The 16800-nt window shown below is 48.1% G+C and overlaps 1 protein-coding gene across 1 annotated transcript in view; it reads left to right on the top strand.

The window, feature by feature from the left end:
- PALLD (palladin, cytoskeletal associated protein) overlaps positions 1–16800 on the top strand; it is a 400580-nt gene that overhangs the window by 1686 nt on the left and 382094 nt on the right. Inside the window, exon 2 of the mRNA XM_082656727.1 lies at positions 8165–9133. Within this exon, the coding sequence (XP_082512853.1) occupies positions 8229–9133 (905 nt within the window). The 5' untranslated portion in view covers positions 8165–8228. The remainder of the gene's footprint in view (positions 1–8164; positions 9134–16800) is intronic.

Genomic DNA, 16800 nt, shown 5'->3' with positions numbered 1-16800 from the left:
GAATGAAGGCCAGAATAAGGACAGTGGCAGTAGACATGGATGGTCTGGAAGTAAAATCTAGAATGGATTCAATATGGTGAATAAAGATAGTATACAAAGAGGACACCAGTAACTCCAAATACTCTCTCTGGAAACACTTTATATGGCTGTTGTGGGCATGAAATCAGCTATTATGTTATGTCTCTGCAATTGAGATACAATATACCGTCTGGGGAGAATTTAAAAACTGAAGTAAAAATATGCCATGCCTCCCTGTAATGACAATTTACTTAAAGATTAGGAAAGAGTGGAATCCACATGTATTTATTAAGAAGTGGATTATAAAATTATTGTGCATCTTTTTGCATCAAAAAGGGTTTAATAAATTTTTCATATTTGACTTTAGCCCTATAGGGAGGGAAGGAGGGAGGGAAGGAAGGAAGGAAGGAAGGAAGGAAGGAAGGAAGGAAGGATTTTAAAATGATGATTAAAGAAGACAATTTAGGTGATACAAACACACTTTGTTTAACCCTTCATGAAGTGGACAGTCTCTTTTGGAAGAGCCTCACCATGAAGAGGAAGACAGGAAGCTTTTATAGGATAAAGAACAAGGGAGAGAGAAATAGAAAGTACTTGATTAGCTGGGGCTGCAGACTCACCTTTCTGTGGTGAGATGGAGGAAGGAGGTAAGTAAGGAAACCAATGCTGGTCTGGCTTGGGGCGGGCTGACCGGATGCATGAGTTTCTGTTCAAGCAGAGTGTTCACAGGGACACAAAAGTTCCCTAAGCTTCAGGTTGCTGACATGGCTCCCAGGCAGGAGCAGCTCCATCTTGGACCTAAAAAGTTATTTCAACAGAAGGAAGAAATTTCGTCTAGGAATTGCATGTGCTTCCAGAACAAGGAAAAAAGAAGTTTTAAAGCTTTTTCAAGTTTGGTTTTCATAGTTTGGGTTTTATTTTAAAATATTTTTAGTCTTGAATCCTTGTACCCATAGTTTTTATTACTTTTAGTAATTGTTTAAATACGAAAATAAACAGAAACAAAATGCTAAGTTCAATATTAAAATCACTCAGAATTTCCACTTTTTTTCCCAAAGAATGTGAAAACAGCAACCAAAGATTCCCCTAACAACCCCATCCTCAACCCACCGCAGACGTAATCAGCACCCACTGCTTGACGCACCATCTTCCAACCTTCCTCCTGTATTTATCTCTAACTGTATACACATCTTAAACGCCTAGTGAAACGTTGCTACCCCTGTCTGGACTCTCTAAAGCACCTGGCCCGTGTGGTTTGGGATACTGAATGATCCTTGGTGCCTGTCAGTCTTTTTCTAACATCAAAGATTTTTCCTTTCAAAATTGTAGCAGCTCATCAAAGTCTCTGCAAAGGATTCCATGAACTATTGCAAAAGTCCTCCCCTTGTTTAAATGATTCAAGTAAATACCCATGACACACCAAGTGTGAAAAGACAACGTGGCAGTTCCGTGCCAATTTGAACCATATCTACCATTTCCTGGTTCAACTTTGGCTAAACAATTGAATGTTTTTATGCTGTAGGTTGGGTAATCAAAATAATTTAAAAAATTAGTGTTCACCCCATCTATTATTCTCAGGATCCAATGGTTCACTACAGATCTTCCTGAGCTCATGATGGGGCTCCCTCCTGGCAGACGTATCGCACGTTGAAAATGCACTGAATACACCTCACTTACCTACCGAAGGTCACAGCTTAGCCCAGCCCACCTTTGTTACCAACCAGGGCTCTTGGCCTCCTTAATCAATAGAAATTGATAAGAGGCCAGACGAGAAATTCAGGCAAGGCTTTATGGGGGCCCCTGCTGCAACAGGGGAAGCGAAACAAGAAACAGGTGCCCTTGCTCGCGCGCTGATGGCGGGGCAGGATGGTTCCTTATATGGGGTGAGGGTAGGAGTGTGTCCAGGGGTCATCAGGAAGGGTGGCTTAGGTGTTTCGCCCATCCCTTTGGTGGTGGTGTGCGCAGGGGGCATGTGCAGTACTCTGCTTTTGCTCCCGACACCCCGCTTTTGCTCCGGGCTCTTCAGAAGTGGCAGTTGGGTTTTTTGGTCTTTTTGTATCTTTTGTCCAGAATTTGCCCCAGCTGCGCATGCACGCAGTTATTTTTAGTCCCTTACAGTTTCCTTGTATTTTATTGCTTGAGGAGAGGTGCAAGCACTGCAGCAAAGGGTCCCAGGTCCCAGCCTGTCTCACCTTCAAGGTGCCCAGAACACTTCCATCAGTCTGCAGTTGGGCGAAATCATCTAACACAAAGCCCGTTTTCTAACAAAATGTTGAATATTCCATGTAATTGATTGCATACCGTAATGACAGTGAAAAGCAGAGTGGTTGTCTGGGTTCAGAGGGTTGTAAGTACATCGGTTGTTTACCCTCGTGATCGCGAAGCTGGCTGGGCACTGCGGCCGCTGCCCAGCATCTCGAGAGAGGATCAGACTGCACATCACTGGCCTGGGAAAAGATAAAAGCTCAAAATTCCAAGTACGGATTCTACCAAAGGCCTATCACTTTCACATCATCGTAAAGTTGATTAGTCTAACCATCACAAGTCGGATCATCTTTATAGGAAAGCCTGCAGCTCAAAATTTGGAAATAAAGACTTTTGTCGTTTGCAACTGAATTATTCTTCCTCCTGGACTCTGCTGCTTCTCATGAGGTGCCTTGTCTTCCCCAACCTCCTCTCAAGTGGGGGAGTTTTTTTACATTTCAACAGCCTGTGTTCCTTGCCACTGGGGACGGTGCAGGGGGTGTCCCACAAGTATTTTCTGACCGACAAAATAGAAGGTTGTCCTCGATAGCACAGATCTTTTTTTCAGATAATTATCCTCCAAAGTCAGCAACTCTAAAAACAAATGTTATTCATAATTTTAAAAATTTGCCTATTTTTTTCTATTATTTGTATATTCGTATATGTATCTGAATCATATGGATATATATGTCTACTACATATTCAGGAGCTCAAAAACAAATGTTTTCCCAAATACCAAGATCATAATGCCAAGACAATTTAAGAGGATAAAATTGCTTATGTCAGAATGTGTGATATATGAAACATTAAATGTTCAGTGAAAACTTACACGCTCTATATTTCATAGTGGAATATGGGTCCAACAGAATTCAGATAATGTGAACTTAGGGCAAAGCTGAGAACCGTAAAATCAACCATGAGAAATAACCTATCAACTAAATGGCATAAAATTCCATGAGAATGGATGAAGTATGCACAGGGATGTAATGACGTAGGTGACCATGGGAGCTGACGTCTGATAGCAACATTTCCTTGGGATACGCCAGACACTGATAGGTCTGCTGAAGGTCAAGGTGGGCGGGCAGCTATAACGCCTCCCACTATTTGCAGACCCTCCCAAGCCTGTGCTTTACCACATGTTTGCTAATGCCTGAGGGTTTGGCACCATCACCTGCTGGAGGGGTCTGCCTTCAGAGAATCCCCAGGGCGCCCGCAGTTCCTTCACTGCACAGTCCCAGAGTCTGAGGCACCGCTGGCCTGAAGTGTCCTCCTGCTGTTACCGTCAGCCCCGCCCACCCACAGCGAGCTGTCCGGAACGGCTACGGTCTATGGACACCGATGGGAGCCCGCAAGCATCCGTCCATCCCGTCCTATCCCACTTGTACCCTAACAACTCTGAAAGATGATCTGAGGGATAAAAGCACAGTACAGTTTCCCAAAATCAACTAACAAAAGATTTGAGACCAAAACAAGTATAAGAAAATCAGAACCTGACATTTCCTTGGTTTCCTACTTTTGTCTTTTTTCCTGTTAAAATGGCAGCTTCTTAGGGCAGAGAAGCCCATCTTCCTCACGGCCGTGTCCCCAGTCTGCAGAAGAGGCGCCTAACGCATAGCCGGCACTCAACGAATCGATGCTGATGAATAAGACAACAGAGGACGTAAGCCAGAAACATGATTTGTATTGGGTTGGCCAAAAAGTTGGTTACAGAAAAACCTGAATGAACTTTTGGGCCAACCCAATATTTCTATGACTCAGAATTTAACCCTGAGCTCACCGGTATCCACACGTCGAAGAGTGTCAACATTTAGAGAATTCCCGACGTCTAATAGCAGGGATGCCAGAAAACGAATGTCGTTCCGGCTCTGAATTTTTTCATGACAAACTTTCTTTGAGGGTAATGAAAACCATACAAATCACTGTCTACTTTTTTTTTGTAACGTGGTGTCAGAACTACCACCATTTTGTACTGGTACAAGGACATGTAATGTGTATTTTATGTGTATTCATTAGCAGCTATGAACATGCAGCACTGATTACTTTATCAAGTTCTTCTCAGAAAGCAGAGCCCCGGCGATGAGTGACCATTGAAAAGACAGGTGACAAAGCTGCACAAAGAGCAGAACGATTCCTCACCGAAGACAGCCTGTCCCAGGGAGGTGTTACGGGGCCTGGGGCTGAGTGAGTGGAGGGGACAGGAGTGGCCTCCAGGACAGGAGGGGACAAGATACCTGCAGTGTGTCCCGTGTCTGCTGTGGATGCGTGGCTCCCTCTCCTGTCAATTCCCACCCAGGGCTCAAAACTGGTTCAAACACTAGGTGTGGTTTTCTCCCTCACCTGCCACGATCGTGACCCAGACACTGCCAGGCGTCCAGCACAGAAAGGCTATCAGGCAACACCTGCTTTCCCGGCCTTCACAGGGTTCTTAACTAATCCTTAGAGTTCAACAAAATGAATGTTACAACAAAATACCTGCAGAGTGTCATGTTCAAAAAAAGGAGTGAATTGTATTGACTGGAGGATCGTAGAAAGTAACCAACAAGAAGTGAAATTAAGTAGTTTTCAAGGATGAGCTGGAGTTGGAAAAACAGAACAGACGGGAAAGGCGAAAGAAACCACCTGCGCAAAGCTCAGGGACGTGAAAGAAGACGATGTTCAGAGCGGGAGCAGGTGGCTGGGTGTGGGTGCAGCGCCTGTCACAGTGATCGTGGGAGACGAGGCCTGAGACTTCACATCTCGCTGACCGTCCAAGAGCGCACAGGTAACCTGCCTGCCCCGTTTGGACCTTCTCTTATTAGCCGGGGGACCACCGGCAAAAAAAGCAGCAAAGGAATGGCACCGCCAAATTCGTAAGTGTGATTTCTCTCACCATCCGATCTCATATATATATATATTTTTCCGATGTCCTATTTTAACAGGAATCATCATTTTCCTCCTTGTCTTTGGGTCATTCTTGACTCTTGCCTAATCCCTCCTCCTGGATTGTAAGATGGTTACAGAAGAGACCATGCCTGGCTCATCTTCGCCCTCCTGGAAGCTTCCCTTGTGCATAGTAAATGGAATTCATGGTCAATTTATCATTCCGGTAAAGGAAGAGTGACTAAACTGGGAAGGACCATTTCTCCACACGAAGAAGCTGGACCCGCAGGAAGCCAAAGAAAACAGAAAATAGTTGCAGCTTACGGGAGTTTTAGGGGAAACGACAACTAAACCAAACTAACAAGGAAGCGATGAAGGAGACGCAGAGGAGAAGAGGGAATTTCCAGGCAATTCGACTTCCTTCAGAAAAGAGGACAGAGGCAGGCGGCAATGATTTATAGACACTTTATGCCTCACTTTCCAATCGTCAACCCTGCTTGTGCAGTGGCCACTGACCTCACGCCTTCTTTACTCCTTTTTACACATTAGTTCTTTTTTAGTGTGTTACATTTTCTTTTCTTTTTCTCATAAAGTTGCTTTATTTAGATTCCAAACAAACCAAAGGAGAGAGAAGAGATGACCCCGAGTCAACCCGTCCACTCACGAGGCGGGACCCTGAGTCTCTGGCTGCAGCCCACGCGGGGCCCAGGGCCTCTAGGGCGGCGGCCTCCCTGGAGGCGGAGGCGGAGGAGACGTGGGCTGGGGGACCCCGGGCCGCTTGGCGCCCGGAGGTGGTGGCGGCGGCAGACAGGCGGGTGGCTGAGGTAAGATGCGGTGTCAGGGCTTCTCGGTGCCCAAGTCCTGCGAGTCGTCCCAGAAGCAGCGGTCGGCCTCGGCCTCGCCGTCCTCGTGGAGGAGCTCTGTGTCCCCGCGGGCGCCGGGGTCCCGGTCTTCACGCAGGACCCGGCCGGCGTGGTGGGCACCTGCACGCCGCCCCGCTCCGCGTGCGCCGTCGTCCCCGGGACCTGCTTCCGGTTGCTGTCCGTGTACTCGCGATACTAGCCTTTGCTCTCTTCCCGCTCCCCGTGCATCACGTAGGCGCCCCCGTGGGCGGGAGAGGTGTTGGGTCTGAGGGGGAGGGAGACGACGCTCTGGAGCGGCGTCCTGACGTTCTGGGCGGGGCTCCGCCTCTCTGAGGGCGTCATGGACTGGCGTGGGCGGAGGACGGCGACGCACACGTCCCCAGTCCCGTAGATGTCGGGGTGCTACATCTTGGTCAGGGACTAACAGGCCGGTGGTCGTCGAGGGGGCTCTCGAGGCGCCTTGAAGTAGCCGCCCTCGTCGTAGGTGTCAGGGCCGAAGATGGCCACCGCCCAGGTAGGCAGGCGGCCCTCGTCCACCGGGCTCAGCGAGACGCCCTTCACCGGCTCCTGCTGCAGCCCCTTGAGCTCCAGCAGAAGCGCCTCCTGCGAGCTGGGCACCAGCGACCCGGCCATGGCGGCGGTGGGGGCCGGGGGCGCGTGGGAGCCACGGGACATCTGCCGCCCAGAGCCCCCGGGCCCTCCACTAGCTCTGCGCCGCTGCCAGTGTGTTGCATTTTCTGTATGGATGTCACCAGCACGGAATTGCCGGAAGCGCTGTGTGAAATAACACATGAAATCTCAGGGCAATAACGGAAATGTTTGCAGTTGTATCTCTTTGGTTACGACCTTTTAATGTGAAGGTTGAATAACATGGACATCTCTGAAGCATAATTTTCTGGTGAGTTTGGGCCACGTGGAAATCTCCCCTTTGATCCATGCTATGAGCGCTTTCCCGAGCCCACGTGCATGTTCTAGCGGCGATGTCGGGGTTGCAGATTAAACCCGGACCACATATACCTTCCTGCTATTGTTTTCTTTTTCACTGTGCAAGTGGTTTCTAAGCTACACCTAATCTGGACAACTGGATCCTGTCAGATGGTGCCTCTTTCAAACCAAAATATAAATTCATAAACAGGTGATTTAATCTGCCTCCGGCAAACACTCCCTATTTTAAAAAAAAAAAGAATTTAAAGTTGTTGCACCATTCAGAAGTGTGCTCTCTAGCTTCCTCGAACAGTGCTTTTTGTGAGGTTTTAAAATCTATCATGTTATTTTCACTTTGCACTAAATATCCTTAATAGCAGAACTCTGATTTCTGACCCACGTTTTCTTAATCGGATCCATTGCTGGGACCTCGGCTGTGAAACGATAATATGATGGTAGGGAAGCATATGGCGAAGGCGTGGGCTCTGGGGTCGTCGTCTGGGCTCTTCTTCTCACATCCTCTGGCTCAGTTTTTCCCTTTCTAAACTGGGGCCGCCAGTTGTGAGGGTTTTAAGTGAAATAATCTGCAGAGCGCTGTCGGCACAATGCCCCCTCATGCTGAGTGGTCTGGGGTCATCTGCCCATTTGTGGGGAAGTTTGCCAACCCCTGGTCTAGAGCGCAGCTGTCCCTCCGCACCTGAAATTCAGTAAGCGATTTCAACTCTGCCTTGAATTAACTAGTGAATGAATGAATGTGAATACACATGTCTGGACACCAGGAAAAGAAAAGGTTTCAAAAATTTCACCGAAAACTAAAAACCAGTGAAAATTGGAATCAAAATGCATTTCGTGGTTTAGGGTGACATAAGCAGTGTCAGATTTGCTTAAAATATCAACAAACTCCTGTTCTCATAACATCAATGAAATTAGAGGTGTAAGGGGGGGAGGCGGGAGGGGGGAGGGAAGGGGGCCCTGGTCCACTCACAGCACCCACGGCAGGCGTGGCCCTCCTGAGTTATTTAATGATGCTTAGTGAGATGATTAGTATTCACTCACAGGGCAAATACCGAATTAAAATGATAAACACAAGTGTGCTTGACGTTTCTTCCAATTTATAGGGGAAAATGACTTAAAAAGCATATTTGATTGTCTTACTGTTTCTCCCAGCTTGTGGATGAGCAGTATTGTGATCACACACACACACACACACACACCACTCGCTCCTACTAACTGCAGTTGTGTCTCTTGTCCTTCAGAGCTGGTTTCCAGGCCCCTGCCTTCCTGTCCAAATCAGACAGAGTGCATGAGCGTCTCTTGACTATGTCCGACATGTCCTCCCGTGACTCCTTCTACGACTCCCTGTCAGACGTGGCGGAAGATGGCGAGAACGCAGACTTCTTGCCCGGCCTGTCGGCCTTCCTCAGCCAGGAGGAGATAAACAAGAGTCTGGACCTGGCCCGCAGAGCCATAGCCAACTCAGAGACGGAGGACTGCGACTCGGAAAGGGAGGACTCGCAGATTTTCAGCCCCTCTCCTGGGAGCCTCTGGGGGTCGCCTCCCCCTCAGGGGGCCAGGCCGGGTGAGCACCTGTCCCCAGGGACGCCTGGCGCACACAAGCCCACACCTGTCCCGCCGCTGCCAGCAGAACGAGCCGAGCGCATCTCCTCGCCTGCGTCCAGGAGGAAGCCCGGCGTCTCGCCCCTGCTGGCGCGGCCCAGCTACATCCGGAGTCTCCGCAGGGCAGGGCAACACGGTGCCAAAGCCCCCAGCGCCAGTGCCAAGCCCAGAGCCACGCACGGGGGCAGGGCCGGGCCCCAGAGCCCGCTGTGCAACAAGGCGGCCACCCTCATCGAGGAGCTGACGGCCATCTTCAGAGAAACCTCCAAGCCGAGAACCAGGAACCCCAACGGGGAGTCCTCATCCCCGGACAGCGGGTACCTGTCCCCTAAGAACCAGCTGTCATCTCCGATGAGCGCCTCGGCCAGCCGGAGCCCAACCGGGGACCAGCAGGAGGTGGAAGCCGGAGCCGAGCCCCTGGAGCCCGGGCATCACCCCGCGGCGGCCCGGGACGTGGTCCAGCCCAGCCGGAGCCCCTCTCCCCCGGCTGCCCGCCACCTGCTGGCCGCTCCCCGGTTCATCCAGAAGCTGCGGAGCCAAGAGGTGGCAGAAGGAAGTCGGGTGTACCTCGAGTGCAGAGTCGCCGGGAACCCACCTCCTCGGGTCAGGTACGACTCTTTGGTTGTGGAGATGCTATGAGATGATGCGCGTGGTCTTTTGGCTTTACTTTAATGTGAAAGAAGAGATTTCTGTTACCCAGCAAGGGCTGGCTCCCGGAAGGGCATAGAAGCCAATATTATGGCCCCGGGTTTGTTTTTTGTTTTTTTTACTCTTTAAGGCTGTGCTGGGTCATAGTTGCTGCATGCTGTCTTCCTTGGTGGTCCAGTGGGTAAACCTCTGCGCTCTCAATGCAGGGGACCCGGTTGGATGCCTGGTGGGGGAACTAGATCCCGCATGCCTAAACTAAGATGGGTGGCCCCGTCTTTTGTGAAAAGAAAAAGCTTCATTGTGAGGTCGACCAGCAAGGAGACAGGAGGCCTGGCTCAAATCCATCTCCCGACCGGAATTTAAGGGTTTAGGGAATTTCAGGCTTGGAAGCTGCCTTGCTAATCAGTCCAAGAAAGCTCCTCGTGCTGTTGGGGTCATCCTGGAGACGCCCGTACCCGTCTTGCACATGCGCAGGGCTGTCTCTGTAAAATGACTTCAGGTTTGCGCAATGAACATACTTAAGGGGGCAAACGAGCTTAAGCTGGGTGATGTTTTACCTGCGTCTCCTTTGTGCGTTCCTCGGTCTGGAGGAAAGTAGGGGCGAGGACCCGGCTAGCTGCTTTCAGCTGATGAGGGGCATGGATCTTTATAAGAGGAATGAAATTGTTTTGCACTTACTTGTAAGCATTCCCGAGTCCCGCCTTGAACTCTGGTCTTGGGCAGTCATCCTGCGAGTGGGGGAGAGGACTTTTTAAAAATACAAGATGGACCACGAGGACAAATTTGATGAGTAAAGAGGGTTTGGCCCTACGATACACAGAACTGCGACTTTGGGAATCCGTGAAAACATGTTATTTTTAACATTTTAGTGATTGAACTTGGATTCACGTAGGCCTGGTCCAGACTCTTGGGCAGAAACAGGCTACTGTCGAGACATCATTGTCTTCTCGTCACAGCCAGGTGGAGTCTTAGCTGTTCTGTTTCCTTCTGAAAAGTGATTTAAGGTTTCTGGGAGTAGGAGACCCAAGGCTTGACTCTTTTTAGCTTTACTGGAGGATATGTAACCAGAAGGACATCATAGGAGCCGTTCCACACGGGCTTCACTGGTCTGCAGGCTGTGGGTTTGTCCAGGTTCAAGGAGGACCCAGTCCCTGGGCTTGTGCAATGCGGGGGGACGTCCGTGGGAAGCATTAACGGACTAGATGCTTTTTATGTATAGAAGATACGACACCACTGAGAGACTGTACACATTTTATCAAATCTAATTCTGTTACCACATGAGACCTTCAGGGAGGTCTCCCAGAGAACATCGCATAAGGGCTCAATTGAAGCTTGCTTCTAGGGGCCACTCTGACCCTCAGCAGGGCAGCTGGTAAGACCTTATCCCAAGTCACGTTGGTTTCTTGGCCTATTTTGGTGACTGTCTCTTTCAAGGAATGATTCATCGTTTCAGTCCTCCCCGTAGACTGAGGTCTCCAGGAAGCATGAAATTCCATCGTGTTCCGAGGGCCCCAGACACCTTTGAGTCACCTTGGCTATGAAAGCTCCTCTGTTGTCACTTTGAATTGAAAGATGTGACCCCAAACGAGGGATCATTTCTTTGAGGAAGGCCTTTGTTACCTAGGAAGCATTCTCTGCCCTGCGTGGAGAAGCTTTGCCCCGGTGTGCAGGGGCATCACCAACACCAGCAGATATCTACAATGTTCCCTGATTCTTGGCCTAACAGTAAAGTCTGTTTACCAATCATCCCCTGGTTCTGTCCCTCGGGTTTGCACCCCTTTTATCATCAGGGGTGGCCCAGTTTTAGGATTGTTTCCGGTGCAGATCAGGCAATTTTGTGTTACCTTTTGGATGGTCATTTGCATTTATAGACCAATAAACTTGTGCAGTCCTCCCATGATGGGTACCTTGATGTAGGTGAGTAATAGTTAATGCAGGTGAGCATGGGTACCTTAATGCAGGTGAGCATGCATCACATGCTCATGTATAAGCTCATTATAAACCCAGCCTCTGTGGTTGTTTGGTCCTGATCAGCGTCTAAGTCTCGGGAGTCAGCATGAAATCCCCATGCGTCTGCTCTCTCGAGATCCATTGCCAGATCTGAGGCTTAAACAGAGACAGGTCCACACTTGGAATGAGTGCTGAAGCCTTAGGATCTGGGTTTTTCGTTCTGGCTGCCTGTTTTGTAGTCTGATCAGCCTAATTTCCGTTAGTTATATAACGATCAGTCTTTGGGTGGCCCAGGCAATGTCCTATGGCTACTTATTCCAGCATCTATACATATAAATACGTGTGTATATATATAAAACAGCATTTAATAAGGCTGGTGTCTCCTCTGCATGTTGAATTTCTTTCCTCCTGATGTCAGTAGACCAGTCTTTCCAGGTGGCCCCGTGTGCACGTAGGACAGAGAAGGCAAACTTGGAATTGGTATAGATCGTCACCTTTTCCTTAGCTCCAAGGCTCAGGGGTCTGTGCGGGCTGTGAGCTCGGCCTTCTGGGCAGATGGACCTGGACGGGGGCTTCTGCTTCTAGGGCTTCCTGATGAGCTACAACCGTACACCCGGCCTTTCCAAGCCCCGCCTCGTCCGTGAAGCTGCTCGCGTCCGTTAATATTTCCATTTCCAGATTTTCTAAAGGCTGATCAGTCAGGTTGTATTCAGTTATTTGTATACAGTCGTGAGCAGGCTCTCCTGTCGTCCTGGGGAGCAGAGTGGCTGGGTTTAGAGTGGATACCACCTGTAATGTGACATTTGGGGGGTCAAGTGGTGTGGCCGGGTATTTGCCCAGCCTCCCCGAAGTAAGCCTACATCCGCCGTTTCGTTCAAGTAAAGGTGGCACACTGCGCGGGGCATGCGCAGTGGCCGGCTGGCTCAGGGTACATTTTTCAGCCTCCTGTGAAAGGTCTTAGGTTGCAGCCACAGCCCAGAGGCAAACTGGCCATACTAGACATACACGCCCGATTGCTGGACTCAAGAAAAGTAAACTACTGGCCTTCTGGAGGTACCTAAACATTGAGTTTGCGTTCCGAGACTCACGCCCTGTCTTTCAGACACAATGCTTGGGCGACCAAGTGCTGGGCTGTGAAAAGCTTCTCCGTGATGGTGTGGAGCTCATTATGGCATCTCGGAGTCCAGCTTAATGGCGTATTGTCACTTCCTTCAAGAGCCTCATATTGTCGCAGAGTTCAAAGTTAGGAATCCAAGGACGACAAAACCCAGCAATTCCTAAGAATTCTCAAGAATGCCTTCTGGTAGTGGCTACAGTCACCATAACTATTGCTTCTCTTCCATCTGGCAATGTTTCTTTGTCCTTTGGATACCTCAAATCCTCAATATTTTAGAGTTGGTTGAGAAATTTGTGCTTTTCCCTTGCAGTATTTTGGTCCTAACGCTTCCTTAGTTCTACGAGCAGTTAGTATACCATCCGCATATTGCAGTTAAGACTCCCTCATTTAATTGGAGATCCCTTCAATCCGTGGCTAAGGCTTCCCGGAAGATGGTGGGGTCCTGCTTCAATCCTTGTGGGAGTCCCATCCCTCAGTATCGTTGTTTTACGTCAGACTCTGGGTCATCCCATTCAAAGGCAAACCCCTGGGTCTCAGGACTTAGGGGTATGCAGTAAAGGGCATCTTTTAAGTCCAGAACTGTAAACCAGCAAAAGTCTCCGGATAAAGTTGTAAGTAAAGTATAAAGATTTGGCATCACCAGATGTATATCCTCTACAGTTTGGTTAACAGCCCTCAAACCCTGTGTAAAAGTCATCGCTGGTCCCAGGTTTTTGAACCGACGGGATGGGAGTGTTACATGAGGATTGACAAGGTCAGAATAATTGGCATTTAAGAAAGGTGGTCGTCGGAGGCTTTATACCTTCTTTCAAATGCCTCTTTAAATGCCTGTTGCTTCACATTCGGAGTCTTGGCCTCTGGACGGAGTTTTACTACTACTAGGTAAGCCGTCTTGTCTCTTCCCAGCCTCCCGTCAGCCCAAACATCCACGCTTACCTTTTGCAGAATTTCTTCAGGGGCTTCTGGGGGAGGCTTGGTCTCCCGATCGCAATGGGGCAGCTTGTGGGGCAGAGGCTTGATGTGGGAGTGCATTTAATTTTCCCAAAAAGGGAACAGGGCGTTTGAGCAGTTACAGCTGGGTGTTCGAGATCCAGAGCAGCGTATCATCTGTAAGCCTCAAAAACCCCCTGGAGGAAGGTGGGTGGGTTCTCCTGGGGTCCTTGCTGTACTTCCTGGATCTTATTCAAGCTCTGCCGTTTGGGGGCTCCTGTTGAAGTCTGGTTATTAAACATCCCTTATGATGATTCAGGCTTGCTCAGTTCCCTTGGGTCTTTCGGGTCCCAGCATCCTGGTTCAGCTCCAGGTGTGGCCAGTGCCGCTGGAGTCCTGATTGGATGATTTGGTTGTGATTCAGGGAAACTTCCAGCTTCCTGGCAGCCTTCTCTAATAACATCCTATGCTCTTCCACAGTCGGGTATTCATGAGGGCCTGTATGTCAGCCCAGTTAGGGTGATGAGTAGCAAAACGGATGTAAAGAGATTCTCCATTTTCTGAGGCTCATCTCAGTAAGATGGCTTATTATTTCTCCAGTTGTATAAATCCAAGGCTGATACAGGAGAATCCCCTGGGTTGGCCTTGGTCATCTAAGCCTGCTGGGACCTGTCTTAATGGAAATGCCCTGCCTGAGGTAGAGTGTTCCCTGGGCCAAACTGAATACCCTGGTGGGTATGGGGAAGAAAGAGTGTTCCTTTGTGACCATCTGGTATGGGCAGTACAGAGCCGGACCAGCAGCCCTAGGAGGGCTGGTAGGACCCTTTGCACTGACTACAGGCAGACCTCCTTCATAAGACAGGGAAACCACAAGAGGGGCTGACGGAGGGACTGGATGTAGTAGGTCAGGATCATGGTTTGGTTTTGACTCTATTGAAACAGGCTTTTTCTGAGGTTCTTCCCTCTGAACCACAATTTTACATCTCTTCTGCAAATTCTTATTCTGATATAAGGACGTAAATGACTGTGCAATGGGATTTCATCCCAGTTTTCCTCTCTCTAACAAAACAAATCAAATTATAAGATAGTATCATAGTTCAAAGACCCATTCTCCAGCCATTTCCCCCCGATTCCAGCTGATACTGGGGCCAGGCAGTGTCACAGAGAAAATCATTGTCTTCTTTTCCATCGGCTCATAGCTAAACATTGACCAGTTTTGAAGAATACATCCCAAAGGACTACAGTCAGGTATACTATTAATGTTCCTCATTTGAAAGGTTCCTCTCAGGATGACCAGAGCAAAATGACACCAAGGAGGTGTTTTGGTTGGAAATGCCTTTAACCCAGGCATGGGGTATGTTCTTCTGGGGTGGGTTCCTGTGAAGCCACTGCACATCATGGGGGAAAACCCCCGACACTTCAATGAGGCAGGGTTTCCAGTCAGGGAGCAAAGTCTTCTATCTCCTGAGTCGGAGACCTTCGTTAAATCAGGTTTAATAAAGTTTTGCTACAGACATCCAAGGTCCTCCCCCTATTGGCCAATCCTAACAAATTCAACAGACTTAGACCAACCTGGACAGACAAAGAAATCCAAGACTCTGGGACTTGAACCCAGGGTTCAGGACTCTAACCTGAACTACTTTTTAAAAATTTTATTGGAGGATAGTTGATTTACAATGTTGTGTTAGTTTCAAGTGTACAGCAAAGTGATTCAGTTATACATATACATACATTCATTCTTTATCAGATACTTTTCCCGTATAGGTTATTACAGAATACTGAGTAGAGCTCCCTGGTCCTTGTTAGTTATCCATTCTATATGTAGTAGCATGTATATGTCAATCCCAATCTCCTAATTTATCCCTCCCCCACCCACATTTCCCCTTTGGTAACCATAAGTTTGTTTTTGAAATCGGTGAGTTTATTTCTGTTTTGTAAATAAGTTCATTTGTATCATTTTTAAAAATTAGATTCCACATATGAGTGATATATGATATTTGTCTTTCTCTGTCTGAGTTACTTCACTTAGTATAATAATCTCTAGGTCTATCCATGTTGCTGGAAGTGGTATAATAATCTTAGTATAATATAGTATAATAATCTCTAGGTCTTAGTATAATAAGACTTATAATAATAATAATAGTAATTAGTATAATAATTATACTTAGTATAATAATCTCTAGGTCTATCCATGTTGCTGGAAATGGGTGTTGCTGCAGTATTTTGTTCTTTTTATGGTTGAGTAATATATACAATTCCATGGTATATATGTACCATGTCTTCTTTATCCATTCCTCTGTCGATGGACATTTAGGTTGCTTCCTTGTCTTGGCTATTGTAAAGAGTGCTGCAGTGAATATTGAGGTGCGAGTATCTTTTCGAATTATGGTTTTCCCTGTATATATGCCGAGGAGTGGGGTTGCTGAGTCATATGGTAGTTCTATTTTTAGTTTTTTAAGGAACCTCCAAACTGTTCTCCATAGTGGCTGTATCAATTTACATTCCCACCAACAGTGCAGAAGGGTTTCCTTTTCTCCACACCCTCTCCAGCATTTACTGTTTGTAGACTTTTTTTTTTTTTTTTTTTTGTGATACGTGGGCCTCTCACTGTTGTGGCCTCTCCTGTTGCAGAGCACAGGCTCTGGACACTCAGGCTCAGGGGCCATGGCTCATAGGCGCAGCCGCTCCACAGCATGTGGGATCCTCCCAGACCGGGGCACGAACCCGTGTCCCCTGCATCGGCAGGCGGACTCTCAACCACTGCGCCACCAGGGAAGCCCTGTTTGTAGACTTTTTGATGACGGCCATTCTAACCGCTGTGAGGTGGTACCTCATTGTAGTTTTGATCTGCATTTCTCTGATAATTAGTGATGTTGAGCATCTTTTCATGTGCTTTTTGGCCATCTGTATGTCTTCTTTGGAGAAATATCTATTTAGATCTTCTGCCCATCTTTTGACTGGGTTGTTTTTTTGACATAGAGCTCCATGAGCTGTTTGTATATTTTGGAGATTAATTCCTTGGTGTTTGCTTCATTTGGAAATATTGTCTCCCATTCTGTGGGTTGTCTTTTCGTTTTGTTTATGGTTTCCTTTGCTGTGCAAAAGCTTTTAAGTTTCATTAGGTCCCATTTGTTTATTTTTGTTTTTATTTTCATTACTCTAGGAGGTGGATCAAAAAAGATACTGCTGCGATTTATGTCTAACCTGAACTTTTGAGGACCTTTCATATTTCCCCCCAGGGTGGGACTCTAACCCATGATCCTGATGAGGTTTTTAGACAATTTAGGCACAGGCATGTTTTAACGAGGTTACTCACCCAAAAGACATCTGATCCAGGAGCACTTTCTTTTGTCAAAGGCGAAAGTAGCCTGAGGAGCCTGGAGTCCCATGGTGGGAAAGCAAGAACCTGAAACCCCACCCTCTGGACACGGGCAGTCTAGGTGGCCACTCAGGATCAGTGGTGAAGGCCCACACACCTCGGGGGCTTCAGAGCCACGGACAGTTGGTCACAAGACATGGGTCCCTTCGTGGTCACCAAAAATTGTTACCGAGCAAGGGCTGGCTGCTGGACGCACATAGGAGCCAATACAATGGCCCCAGCTGTTGAGGGAAAAAAGTGCGTTATTGTGA

The sequence above is a fragment of the Grampus griseus genome, assembly GCF_964374135.1.
Source record: "Grampus griseus genome assembly, chromosome: 6".
In the NCBI taxonomy this organism is placed as follows: domain Eukaryota; kingdom Metazoa; phylum Chordata; class Mammalia; order Artiodactyla; family Delphinidae; genus Grampus; species Grampus griseus.
The sequence above is the reverse complement of the archived record's forward strand: the minus strand, read 5'-3'. Positions and strand labels throughout refer to the sequence as shown.